Source organism: Oncorhynchus mykiss, chromosome 2, assembly GCF_057628025.1.
Source record: "Oncorhynchus mykiss isolate SJ-2025 chromosome 2, ASM5762802v1, whole genome shotgun sequence".
NCBI lineage: Eukaryota > Metazoa > Chordata > Actinopteri > Salmoniformes > Salmonidae > Oncorhynchus > Oncorhynchus mykiss.
In genome coordinates, this window is record NC_143023.1 from 67,006,080 (window position 1) to 67,020,955 (window position 14,876).

The 14,876-nt window shown below is 46.4% G+C and overlaps 1 protein-coding gene across 1 annotated transcript in view; it reads right to left on the reverse strand.

Moving 5' to 3' along the window:
* Positions 1-3,142: 3,142 nt before the first annotated feature.
* LOC110494458 (thyrotropin-releasing hormone receptor-like) overlaps positions 3,143-14,876 on the reverse strand; it is a 29,204-nt gene continuing 17,470 nt past the window's right edge. The window contains exon 3 of the mRNA XM_090205728.1: positions 3,143-4,080. Within this exon, the coding sequence (XP_090061854.1) occupies positions 3,163-4,080 (918 nt within the window). The 3' untranslated portion in view covers positions 3,143-3,162. The remainder of the gene's footprint in view (positions 4,081-14,876) is intronic.

A 14,876-nucleotide genomic window follows, 5' to 3' on the forward strand; every position in this document is an offset into this window, starting at 1 on the left:
GCGCTACCAGGAGACAGGCCAGTACATCAGGAGACGTGGAGGAGGCCGTAGGAGGGCAACAACCCAGCAGCAGGACCGCTACCTCCGCCTTTGTGCAAGGAGGAGCAGGAGGAGCACTGCCAGAGCCCTGCAAAATGACCTCCAGCAGGCCACAAATGTGCATGTGTCTGCTCAAACGGTCAGAAACAGACTCCATGAGGGTGGTATGAGGGCCCGACGTCCACAGGTGGGGGTTGTGCTTACAGCCCAAAACCGTGCAGGACGTTTGGCCTTTGCCAGAGAACACCAAGATTGGCAAATTCGCCACTGGCGCCCTGTGCTATTCACAGATGAAAGCAGCTTCACACTGAGCACATGTGACAGACGTGACAGAGTCTGGAGACGCCGTGGAGAACGTTCGGCTGCCTGCAACATCCTCCAGCATGACCGGTTTGGCGGTGGGTCAGTCATGGTGTGGGGTAGCATTTCTTTGGGGGGTCGCACAGCCCTCCATGTGCTCGCCAGAGGTAGCCTGACTGCCATTAGGTACCGAGATGAGATCCTCAGACCCCTTGTGAGACCATATGCTGGTGCGGTTGGCCCTGGGTTCCTCCTAATGCAAGACAATGCTAGACCTCATGTGACTGGAGTGTGTCAGCAGTTCCTGCAAGAGGAGGGTATTGATGCTATGGACTGGCCCGCCTGTTCCCCAGACCTGAATCCAATTGAGCACATCTGGGACATCATGTCTCGCTCCATCCACCAACGCCACGTTGCACCACAGACTGTCCAGGAGTTGGCGGATGCTTTAGTCCAGGTCTGGGAGGAGATCCCTCAGGAAACCATCCGCCACCTCATCAGGAGCATGCCCAGGCGTTGTAGGGAGGTCATACAGGCACGCGGAGGCCACACACACTACTGAGCCTCATTTTGACTTGTTTTAAGGACATTACATCAAAGTTGGATCAGCCTGTAGTGTGGTTTTCCACTTTAATTTTGAGTGTGACTTCCAATCCAGACCTCCATGGGTTGATAAATTTGATTTCCATTGATAATTTTTTGTGATTTTGTTGTCAGCACATTCAACTATGTAAAGAAAAAAGTATTTAATAAGAATATTTCATTCATTCAGATCTAGGATGTGTTATTTTAGTGTTCCCTTTATTGTTTTGAGCAGTGTATATTTTAAAAAATAAGAAAGAAAGAAATATATGGGGGATTGGAAATAATGCAAACAACTACATTGATAGAACCCACAATCTGCAATATTAAAGCTGATCTAACCCCTTTTTATTTATTTTTTACAAACATTCAAATAAAACACGTAGCCATGTATTCCGTATTTTACTCCAGTTTCCTAAATGTACATTATATTACATTTCTTCTCCTGTTCCCAATCAATTACAGTAACCATCTCACAACAGTGACTACAACCATATAGGTAATGTATCTCCATCCAGCGCAACTGCACTACAGGGAGCGATCAGAGTTGGCTGAACTCTCTATAGTAAATACAAACACTCAGGCACTGATGGAGCCACAGTCAGCCACCTGTAGACTTCTAGCAGGAAAAATACAATGGCACAGATCATCCATAACTCTCTGGCACTATAACTATCCGTAGTAAAAAGCTGCAAAGCTTACACATATTGACAGAGCTTACACATATTGACAGAGCTTACTCATATTGACAGAGCTTACTCATATTGACAGAGCTTACTCATATTGACAGAGCTTACTCATATTGACAGAGCTTACTCATATTGACAGAGCTTACTCATATTGACAGAGCTTACTCATATTGACAGAGCTTACTCATATTGACAGAGCTTACTCGTATTGACAGAGCTTACTCGTATTGACAGAGCTTACTCGTATTGACAGAGCTTACTCGTATTGACAGAGCTTACTCATATCTCGATTGCTACTAGCTAGAAATTATTGAAACTAAAGTGGGATTCTCATTACAGTATTAGTTTTTGCACACATTCCCCTTTTATTCAGGATCTGTAATGTTAAGGAACAATTTGAAAGAGACTCAGCCTGGGCTGGGACCATGACTCATCATGAGGTGTGGATGTGTAGAAGATGATCCACTTTTTCAATAATGCAACGACTTGAACAAATTTTCGCTGCGTGGTGAACCACTTTGAATCAAAGGCCAGCATCCTAATATCCCCACTTCTCCGAACATTGTTAATGGATCATTTTTATCCGTTATTCCGGATATTAACTCAAACGTTAAACATCTATGGGCATTTGTATACTCTGGTTGCTTTTGTTGAATACCATTCAGCCACAAATGAATGGATCACTAACTCCGGTTACCCCACCCATTCCAACTTTCTCATGTGGCCCAGAACATTTCAAATTAATCTCTTGGCAAAGTGGAGGTAAAACAATAGCAAAATGTCTTATGCTCTGAGCTGGGGCTTTTGTGCAGAACATATGGTGGTGCTGTACAGTGTTGTCCCTGGGTCAAGGGGTAGAACTTTTTAGCTTTATATATTTTTTATATCAAACTTAGAAATGTGTTGTTTTCACATATGTAGACACTGGTATTGTGCTTGGGATAATAAAAATTAGGTTGAAAAGTGGTGAAATTGCCCTTTAAAGGCAGTTAGTGCTCTCTCTCTCTTAACATCATGTTATTCCTCTTTCCCTCTGAGTATAACAACCTAATGAGAAGCGTACCTAATGAAATGCACTAACAAGAGCAGAGTAGCCCTGCAGTGATCCTTGGGAGTGACCCATAACACTCTGCAGAGGAGTTAGGTGTTGATTATGGTTTTTACGATCAGCCAAACACAGAGAATCCTAAATTATAAAACTGTTAATTGCCTGAATCTTATCATTCTGCAATAGGTGATAGTGCTTATTCAAGGGTAATTATATGGATTACTTTTCCAATCAAATGCATCCTGCAATACCATAAAGCAGGGGTTCTTAAACTTTTTCAGCTCGAAACCCAAATGAGAAATTGACCGTCCTCATGTTACTCAAATCATCCTTCAACAACTCAAATTAAAAGAAGAATTACTGTATATACGTAGATGTATAATGCCCAGGACCCACTTTGGGTCCCGACCCATAGTGTGAGAAACCTTGCCCTAAAGGGCTTGATATGTTACCACATTGTTTTGTGAATACTCACTTACTCATGTTAAAACAAGCTTGCTTTATCTACAGCACTGTGTGATTAATTCCTGCCTCACTCATCTCATGTTGCCCTGGTGTGGCTTTGATCTGAGTTTGCCCAGATGTGGAGTTGGTCTCAGATTGCCCAGGTGTGGAGTTGGTCTCAGATTGCCCAGGTGTGGAGTTGATCTCAGATTGCCCAGGTGTGGAGTTGATCTCAGATTGCCCAGGTGTGGAGTTGGTCTCAGATTGCCCAGGTGTGGAGTTGATCTCAGATTGCCCAGGTGTGGAGTTGATCTCAGATTGCCCAGGTGTGGAGTTGATCTCAGATTGCCCAGGTGTGGAGTTGATCTCAGATTGCCCAGGTGTGGAGTTGATCTCAGATTGCCCAGGTGTGGAGTTGATCTCAGATTGCCCAGGTGTGGAGTTGATCTCAGATTGCCCAGGTGTGGAGTTGATCTCAGATTGCCCAGGTGTGGAGTTGATCTCAGATTGCCCAGGTGTGGAGTTGATCTCACCAAAGCTTGTGTCTTTCCTCTCTTCCTTCCGGTGATGCAGATCCTTCCTCTCTTGGGCTGAGGAGGTGTCTTTGCTCTGCCACTCTGTCACTGTGTCAGTGCAGGTCACTCTCCTTGCCCCCTGTTTGGTCTCGTTGCTAGTCTGTTGGGAGGTGCGTGGGTCCCTGGCCATGCTGTAGCCGGTCTGGTTCATGGAGAGTGTACAGTGGGCCTCCAGCCTCTGGCACTGGGAGAGCCCGCGGAATGCTGAACGGAACTTCTGAGACATCAGGTTGTACACTACAGGGTTGATGGCACTGTTGGCATACATACAAATCCGACAGAACAGTACAAACCAGGCGTCCAGGTAAGGTGTGTCAACGAAGGAGTTAATAAGGACCAAGGTCCGGTAGGGCATCCACAGTAAGGCGAACAGGATCACCACCACTGACAGCATCTTGGTGACCTGTGGTAGAGACAGGAGAGGTGAGACCAGGGAAGACGTGTTGCAGTATCATTATAACACAATTTGGTATGTATCTGTGTGAGGCTTGGTTTAAGCAAACAAACACACTTTGGCCACTCTCAGCCAGAGTGGATTGGGTCTACGAGGCCCCAGTTGCCCTGAGTGACTTAGGGAGAACAGGCCCCCATCTGAGAGCTAGGCACATCCTCAAAGAAATCAGAGAGAGAGTACTGTAGGATCACTCAGCCCCTGGCTTTGTGACCATGGTGACGGCACACAAGCAGACATTCCAGAACCCCGGTGAGACAGATGGATAGAACCACCGTAACCACCACTCATTAGCCTTATCACTTCCAAACAATGGCACAGGCTTTCTTTTATCCCCTGCTCACCTTTCTGTCTGTATGAATTTTATACATGTGTTGTTGAAGCATGGCCACCTTTTTTTAGTCTTCCTACGTTTGATCATGGCAACACAAAAGAGGCAGGTTGACATTTATTGGGATGAGTCTTGTCCTTGTGCCAGAACTGAGCGATTTCCGCTAGATGGGCCAGCTCCAAAGTCAAAATTGGTTATTATTGTAAAAATGTATGTAAATAATAATGAGCTTTTTGGTCTTAATTTAAGGTTAGGGTTATGCATTTGGGTTAGCAGTGTGGTTAAGGTTAGGGTTAGGCTTATTAGGCAGATTTGATGACTTTGCTGCTGTGCCAGCTGGTGACCACACTGCAGAGCTGCCTTCAGAACAAAAACGGTAACCTGCACAAAAGAGGGGCAGTTGATAAACCTATCATACACGACCTATTTAAGCTTAATGCTATTCGAGATAAAGTACGCTGTAACGGTTCTCTTGTTGTGGAGTAGAGGCGGACCAAAACGCAGCGTGGTGGTTGTTCATTGTAGTTTAATGAAGACACTATACATGAACAAACTAACGAAAACAAGAAACGTGAGAACTCAAAACAGCCCAATCTGGTGTAAACACAAAGACAGGAACAATCACCCACAAACACACAGTGAAACCCAGGCTACCTAAATATGGTTCCCAATCAGAGACAATGACGAACACCTGCCTCTGATTGAGAACCATATCAGGCCGAACATAGAACTAGACAAACTAGACATGAAACATAGAATGCCCACTCAGATCACACCCTGACCAACCACAACATAGAAATATACAAAGTAAACTATGGTCAGGGTGTGACAGTACCCCCCCCCCAAGGTGCGGACTCCGGCCGCAAAACCTGAACCTATAGGGGAGGGTCTGGGTGGGCATCTGTCCGCGGAGGCGGCTCTGGCGCTGGACGTGGACCCCACTCCATAATAGTCTTTGTCCACCTCCTCAGCGTCCCTAGATAGGTGACCCTCCTAAGAGACAGCTCGGGACAGAGGGACAGCTGCTCGGGACAGAGGGACAGCTGCTCGGGACAGAGGGACAGCTGCTCCGGGCGGAGGGGCTCTAGCGGCCCCTGGCTGACTGGCGGCCCCTGGCTGACTGGCGGCCCCTGGCTGACTGGCGGCACTGGCGGCCCCTGGTTGACTGGCGGCGCTGGCGCTGGGCTGACTGGCGGCACTGGCGGCCCCTGGCTGACTGGCGGCACTGGCGGCCCCTGGCTGACGGGCGGAACTGGCGGCCCCTGGCAGACGGGCGGCATTGGCGGCCCCTGGCAGACGGGCGGCACTGGCGGCGCTGGGCAGACGGGCGGCACTGGCGGCGCTGGGCAGACGGGCGGCGCTGGGCAGACGGGCGGCGCTGGGCAGACGGGCGGCGCTGGCGGCGCTGGGCAGACGGGCGGCGCTGGCGGCGCCGGGCAGACGGGCGGCGCTGGCGGCGCCGGGCAGACGGGAAGCTCCGGCAGAGGCGCCGGGCAGACGGGAGGCTCCGGCAGAGGCGCCGGACAGGCGGGAGGCTCCGGCAGAGGCGCCGGACAGGCGGGAGGCTCCGGCAGAGGCGCCGGACAGGCGGGAGGCTCCGGCAGAGGCGCCGGACAGGCGGGAGGCTCCGGCAGAGGCGCCGGACAGGCGGGAGGCTCCGGACAGGCGGGAGGCTCCGGCAGAGGCGCCGGACAGGCGGGAGGCTCCGGCAGAGGCGCCGGACAGGCGGGAGGCTCCGGCAGAGGCGCCGGACAGGCGGGAGGCTCCGGCAGAGGCGCCGGACAGACGGGAGGCTCCGGCAGAGGCGCCGGACAGACGGGAGGCTCCGGCAGAGGCGCCGGACAGACGGGAGGCTCCGGCAGCGCTGGAGAGGAGGAAGGCTCTGGACGGATGGGCCGGAGAGACAGCCTGGTACGGGGAGCTGCCACCGGAGGGCTGGGGTGTGGAGGTGGTGACGGATAGACCGGGCCGTGCAGGCGCACTGGAGCTCTTGAGCACCGAGCCTGCCCAACCTTACCCGGTTGAATGGTCCCGGTCGCCCTGCCAGTGCGGCGAGGTGGAATAGCCCGCACTGGGCTATGCAGGCGAACCGGGGACACCGTGCGCAAGGCTGGTGCCATGTAAGCCGGCCCAAGGAGACGCACTGGAGACCAGATGCGTAGAGCCGGCTTCATGGCACTTGGCTCGATGCCCACTCTAGCCCGGCCGATACGCGGAGCTGGAATGTACCGCACCGGGCTGTGCACCCGCACTGGGGACACCGTGCGCTCCACAGCATAACACGGTGCCTGCCCGGTCTCTCCAGCCCCCCGGTAACCACAGGAAGTTGGCTCAGGTCTCCTACCTGGCGTAGCCATACTCCCTGTTAGCCCCCCCCCAAGAAATTTTTGGGGCTGACTCCCGGGCTTCCATCCACGACGCCGCGCTGCCTCCTCATACCAGCGCCTCTCCGCTTTCGCCGCCTCCAGTTCTTCTTTGGGACGGCGATATTCTCCTGGCTGAGCCCAGGGTCCTCTTCCGTCTAATTCCTCCTCCCATGTCCATACCTCCTCGCGCTGCTCCTGCTGCTGCTTTTTCCGTTGCCCATTACCACACCGCTTGGTCCTGTTGTGGTGGGTGATTCTGTAACGGTTCTCTTGTTGTGGAGTAGAGGCGGACCAAAACGCAGCGTGGTGGTTGTTCATTGTAGTTTAATGAAGACACTATACATGAACAAACTAACGAAAACAAGAAACGTGAGAACTCAAAACAGCCCAATCTGGTGTAAACACAAAGACAGGAACAATCACCCACAAACACACAGTGAAACCCAGGCTACCTAAATATGGTTCCCAATCAGAGACAATGACGAACACCTGCCTCTGATTGAGAACCATATCAGGCCGAACATAGAACTAGACAAACTAGACATGAAACATAGAATGCCCACTCAGATCACACCCTGACCAACCACAACATAGAAATATACAAAGTAAACTATGGTCAGGGTGTGACATACGCTTGTTAAACAGCAGTCATTGACAGCAATCCTGGTTGAAATAAAGAAATTCATGACACAACAACGTGTTTAATTGAGGCGAGAGAAGTAGGGAGGTGGAAGCTTTAATTTTCCAACGGTGAGAAGATGACACTTAACGCATCACCAGTAGAGGGATTATCAACATGAAGCCACAAACAAAACAGACAGCTTCAGGTTTGCATTAGGTTGAATACAGAACTCCAGTTTACCTTTGGATACACTACAATGATAATCACTGGTCTAGCTAATAGTGCAGAAAGAGTCACCCTTTGCAGCATCCTTTCTTATTAGGTACATTGGGAGATTGTCAACAAAAATCATATACTTATACTACGTCCTCGATTCAATCAGATCGAGCGTTAACCTGAGTTAGCTGACAACTGCATGTTTTGGCGCTCTTGGAGGTGTATGAGCTAACAAATCAGTGAGCGGCTGCTCATGTGTCAAAAACCACTCCCTTCCTATTATCCTTACCACGTTAGAAGTTCAAAAGGGCAATAGAAAGTGTAGGCTCTATTAAGTATAGAAATAATGACAGTGTTGTGTTAATTTCAATGGGGGTATTTATAGCCTTTCAGTCTAATCGAGGTGTAGACAATATAACGTGTAATGCGGTTGCATGAACTTACGCGCGGTTGCATGGGATTTGAAGGATATAAAGTTGGGTGTAGTTTTGTTCCATCCAATGGCAATGTCCGTCATTTGTGGATTTGACAGCTCTATGTCATGGTTCCACTGTACACAGAGGGCAGCCGAGACCGCCCTAGAGACATTAACGACACTCAGGTGTGACCTATTTACTCGTTATGATTTCCCTGTTGAAACAAGTGTGTTTTCTGTTATCCTTTGCTGAAGCTTGAATTGTGTGGAATGTGCATTTGTCTCCTGAGTGAGTTTGAGACTTAGTGTTTGTTGTTTTCCCAGTGTTACTGTGATCCTTCCGTTACCATTTCTAAGTAAAGTACTATGTTATCCTTAACCACTCATCATTTGGTCTCTTCACCTCACCATGTCACAGCAAGCTTACAGCACCTGGGGTTCCCAAGCAGTCTCCCAACCAAGTACTAACCAGGCACAACCCTGCTTAGCTTCCGAAATCACACGAGACAGGGCTTATGGCCATACCAGCCTGAATATGCCAGATCTCGGCATATTCATGCAATTCCAGTCTTGTTACGTGACTGAAGACATTAGCAGAATAATATTTTTTTTATACCACCATTATTCTGAGCTAATAGTCGGCGGTCCAATTAATAGACCTACTCTATTTAATGACAATAATATAATAATTTAGATCAAATCACCAATGTCTCTAGTAAAGGAGTTTTGTAGCCTATGTTTATTTTCTCTTTTTGACGCGGTCGCTGTTTGCAAATAATTACATCTGAGACCTCGTATGATCCTAAGCATTGTAGCCTACTTTCAAAACGTACCCTTACACCGCAGACAGAGCCCCGACAGGGGGTGGTTCTACTAAGCTGACATATGGAATTGTTTTAAGATGGTCATACCATGGATCATTTAGAATTTTAGGACACCTGTAGGTATCAATAAAAAAAATATATAAAGTTGAAGTCGGAAGTTTGCATACACTTAGGTTGGAGTCATTAAAACTTGTTTTCAACCATTCCACAAATTTCTTGTTAACAAACTATCATTTTGGCAAGTCGGTTAGGACATCTACTTTGTGCATGACACAAGTAGTTTTTCCAACAATTGTTTACAGACAGATTATTTGACGTATAATTCACTGTATCACAATTCCAGTGGGTCAGAAGTTAACATACACTAAGTTGACTGTGCCTTTAAAAAGCTTGGAAAATTCCAGAAAATTATGTCATGGCTTTAGAAGCTTCTGATAGGCTAATTGACATAATTTGAATCAATGGAGGTGTACCTGTGGATGTATTTCAAGGCCTACATTCAAACTCAGTGCCTCTTTGCTTGACATCATGTGAAAATCAAAAGAAATCAGCCAAAAACATGTGTAGACCTCCACAAGTCTGGTTCATCCTTGGGAGCAATTTCCAAACGCCTGAAGGTACCATGTTCATATACAAACAATAGTACGCAAGTATAAACACCATGGGACCACGCAGCCTTCATACCGCTCAGGAAGGAGAAGCGTTCTGTCTCCTAGAGATTAACGTACTTTGGTGCGGAAAGTGCAAATCAATTCCAGAACAACAGCAAAGGACCTTGTGAAGATGCTAGAGGACACAGGTACAAAAGTATCTATATTCACAGTAAAACGAGTCCTATATCGACATAACCTGAAAGGATGCTCAGCAAGGAAGAAGCCACTGCTCCAAAACCGCCATAAAAATGCCAGACTACGGTTTGCAACTGCACATGGGGACAAAGATAGTACTTTTTGGAGAAACAAAAATAGAACTGTCGGGCCATAATAACCATCGTTATGTTTGGAGGAAAAAGGGGGACGCTTGCAAGCCGAAGAACAGCATCCCAACTGTGAAGCACGGGGGGTGGCAGCATCATGTTGTGGGGGTGGTTTGCTGCAGGAGGGACTGGTGCACTTCACAAAATAGATGGCAGCATGAGGAAGGGAAATTATGTGGATATATTGAAGCAACATCTCAAGACATCAGTTAAAGCTTGGTCGCAAATGGGTCTTACAAATGGACAATGACCCCAAGCATACTTCCAAAGTTGTGGCAAAATGGCTTAAGGACAACAAAGCCAAGGTTTTGGAGAGGCCATCACAAAGCCCTGACCTCAATCCCATAGACAATTTGTGGGCAGAACTGAAAAAGTGTGTGCGAGCAAGGAGGCCTAAAAAAGCTGACCCAGTTACACCAGCTCTGTCAGGAGGAAGGGGCCAAAATTCACCCAACTTATTGTGGGAAACTTGTGGAAGGCTACCCAAAACGTTTGGCCCAATTAATCAATTTAAAGGCAAAGGCAAGTACTAATTGAGTGTATGTAAACTTCTGACCCACTGGGAATGTGATGAAATAAATACAACCTGAAATAAATCCTTCTCTCTACTATTATTCTGACATTTCACATTCTTAAAATAAAGTGCTGATCCTAACTGACCTAAAACAGGATTTTTTACTTGGATTAAATGTCAGGAATTGTGAAAAACTGAGTTTAAATGTATTTGGCTTAGGTGTATGTAAACTTCCGACTTCAACTGTATATTGGATGAAACTTTGAATTAAGACTTAATGCTATTAGCCCAGAGAAATTATTTAAATAATGTTTTGTACACTCAGTGTATAAGGATATATGTTTTACTGTGGATTGATCCGGATACCTTTGACACTGAAATGCTCTATTCACTTTCATTCATGTTTCAGCCCAGTACTCGGTTACCTAAAGACGAGGCTTGAGTCATAGTGCTATCTAACCTCCAAACGAGCTTCAATGCCATACAACACTCCTTCCATACAACACTCCTTCCGTGGCCTCCAACTGCTCTTAAACGCTAGTAAAACCAAATGCATGCTTTTCAACCGTTCGCTGCCTGCACCCGCACGCCCGACTAGCATCACCACCCTGGATGGTTCCGACCTAGAATATGTGGACATCTATAAATACCTAGGTGTCTGGCTAGACTGTAAACTCTCCTTCCAGACTCATATCAAACATCTCCAATCTAAAATCAAATCTAGAATCAGCTTTCTATTCCGCAACAAAGCCTCCTTCACTCACGCCGCCAAACTTACCCTAGTAAAACTGACTATCCTGCCGATCCTCGACTTCAGCGATGTCATCTACAAAATAGCTTCCAACACTCTACTCAGCAAACTGGATGCAGTTTATCACAGTGCCATCCGTTTTGTTACTAAAGCACCTTATACCACCCACCACTGCGACTTGTATGCTCTAGTCGGCTGGCCCTCGCTACATATTCGTCGCCAGACCCACTGGCTCCAGGTCATCTACAAGTCCATGCTAGGTAAAGCTCCGCCTTATCTCAGTTCACTGGTCATGATGGCAACACCCACCCGTAGCACGCGCTCCAGCAGGTGTATCTCACTGATCATCCCTAAAGCCAACACCTCATTTGGCCGCCTTTCGTTCCAGTTCTCTGCTGCCTGTGACTGGAACGAATTGCAAAAATCGATGAAGTTGGAGACTTTTATCTCCCTCACCAACTTCAAACATTTGCTATCTGAGCAGCTAACCGATCGCTGCAGCTGTACATAGTCTATCAGTCATTAGCCCACCCAATTTGACCTACCTCATCCCCATACTGTTTATATTTATTTACTTTTCTGCTCTTTTGCACACCAATATCTCTCTACCTGTACATGACCATCTGATCATCTATCATTCCAGTGTTAATCTGCAAAATTGTAATTATTCGCCTACCTCCTCATGCCTTTTGCACACAATGTATATAGACTCTCTTTTTTTCTACTGTGTTATTGACTTGTTAATTGTTTACTCCATGTGTAACTCTGTGTTGTCTGTTCACACTGCTATGCTTTATCTTGGCCAGGTCGCAGTTGTAAATGAGAACTTGTTCTCAACTAGCCTACCTGGTTAAATAAAGGTGAAATAAAAAAATAAAATAGTGCAATACAACCTACATGTAGGCCTACGTGTTCATGAGAGTCTCAGCTTTTGAATGGTGGGGTCATATTAGTTGCTATCCCAAAGCATTTGGTTTTTCGGGATGTCTCCTGGTCTGGCAAGCACAGGTGTAGCTCTGTCACCTTCCACCACAGTTACAGAAGCAGGTTGATGTTTATTGTCATGAATCTTGACCTGGAGGCAGAACTGAGCTCCAAACTTGGCTATTATCATAAATATGTATGAAAACAAACATTTGCTTTTTGGTCTAAATGTAAGGTTAGGGTTAGGCCTTAGGGTTATCAGTGTGGTAAAGGTTTGAATCAGATTTAAGACTTTGTGGCTGTTCCAAATAGTGACCCCTCTGCAGAGCTGCCTCCAGTACATGAGCTACCCCAGCCAAATCTGGACAAGGCAGGGCCAATTGTGCACCGACCTATGGGACTCCCAATCCCAGCTGGATGTGATGCAGCCTGGATTCAAACCAGGGACTGCAGTGATGCCTCTTGCACTGAGATGCAGTGCCTTAGACCGCTGCGCCACCCGGGAGCCCAGATTGAAATGCTGTGGATTGAGATGCAGCCCATGCAAGAATATAGAAACCTCTAACTTTTTGATGGGGATTTTTTATTATCCTCATTAAATTTCCTCGTGGGCGCACACATCGACTCTAGTTAAACACCTTTTTAACAGAAGGTGAATAGCTCAATTGATAGCAACATAGGACTATTACTAGTCTCTTTTTGTTTTTCTCAACTATAGATCTTCATAGCTCAGCGTCTGAATTTCATAGAGACAAACTAAAGATATCCCAATATGCATCGGAGTCAGTGGAGGCTGCTGAGGGGAGGACGGCTCATAATAATGGATGGAACTGAGCCAATGGAATGGCATCAACAACATGTAAACCATGTGTTTGATGTATTTGATACAATTACACTTATTACGCTTCATCCATTACCATCAGCCTGTCCTCACCAATTAAGGTGTCACCAACCTCCTGTGATCGGAGTTGCATCTTTCTTGTGCATTTTGCAGCTAATTTCTAGCGTAAAGTATTGCGGAGGAAAGCGCCATTCTAGATTGCTTTATACAATCAGAATCCGGTTTCGTTTTTCAAAGATGTAAGCTAACAAGGGGTTTGCTTTTTGCCATTTTCTTTAACAAAAATAGACTATGGCATACCCTCACATAGGCCTACCCCTTCAATTCAAGCACTGGTTTTAACTTAACACATCAAGCCCTTCATGGACACAGAGGTATTTAAAGAGTGGTGACACTATTGGAGGAGTTGGCTGACAAATCTGTGGACAGTCCATAATTTAGTCTGTTAAACAGGTAGGGCTACCTCTTATTGATTGCGCTGCGGCTGCCGCTTCATGTTTCAGCACCACAAAGCTGTCATGCAGTTACTCTAATCTGGCTTATTGTGAGGTCAATACCGCTGATAAAAAGCCTCATCATGCCTCACCTTTGGAGAGGCAAATATCAAAGATGCGACGAATATAAGCCAGGAGCCGACAGCGGCAACCCATGTGGGGACTTTGGCATAGGCTAGTGTATAAGGAAAGTACCAAAATACCTTGATAGGGGAGTCACTTTGTTGCAAGCAAGTTTGCTTTAACACTCAGGTGTATGTAATCTCCCAGTAGTAGCTTTTTAAGAAATCCGTTAGTAAAGCGTAGCACAGCACTACATTCTGTCTGTTGGTTGCAATTCACCCCCTCAGTATTGTGTGCTTGTTGTTTAACCATTGATACATTACATAGCCAAAAGTATGCGGACACCTGCTTGTCGAACATTTCATTCCAAAATCATGAGCATTAATATGGAGTTGATCCCCCCTTTGCTGCTACAGTATAACATCCTCCACTATTCTGGGAATGCTTTCCACTAGATGTTGGAAAATTACTGCGGGGACTTGCTTCCATTCAGCCACAAGAGTATTAGTGAGGTCGGACACTGATGTTGGGCGATTAGGCCTGGCTCGCAGTCGGCATTCAAATGAATTCCAAAGGTGTTCGATGTGGTTGAGGTCAGGGCCATGTGCAGGCCAACTGAATGTATGTTCTAGGGGCCATTTTGAGACCTTAAGGAGCACCAGGTACTGCTGGAATGTCTACCAATGGCATGTCCATCTTTTTGTGAGAAATTACACTGGCCGCTCAAAACATTTATAAAGAATTTATAAAGTATAAATATCCCACACTTTAGATGAGGACACATAAAACGACTTAACTAATGGTTAGTAAATGGTTTATAAGGACCTGAACATCTTATGAGTGATGTTATTAATCATTATTAAATACTTTAAAAGTTGTTTATAAATGCGTGAATAACTAGATTACTATCATGATAAACAATTTACTAATTCATTATAAATGCTTTTGCACACGGTGTTATTATAAAGTGCTACTGATGATTATAGTCTCAGTTCTCCAACAGATACTCTTTGCTCTTTTATTCATTGGAAGTCTGAAGTTCTGATGAAACTCTTGTATACTTTTGAATGACTGGGCTAGATTCTATCAGATCCACGCCAGCCGACATCCGCAAAGCAGTTTTGGCGGTGTCGGAGGTGGAACTGCGTTAGAGTGTCATGGTTCTACCTGTCACCAGGGGGCGGCAGAGAACATCCAAGAGACATTAACGACACTCAGGTGTGTCCTATTTACTTATTATGATTTCCCTGTTAAAAGAGGTGTGTTTTCTGTTGTCCTTTGCTGAAGCTTGAATTGTGTTCCTTGTGCGTTTGTCTCTTGGGGGCGTTTGAGACTTAGAAGTAGTAAGCCTGTATTTCATTCAAGTGTTTCCCCTAAAATGGCAAAATAATACGGCCTAATATACAGTGGG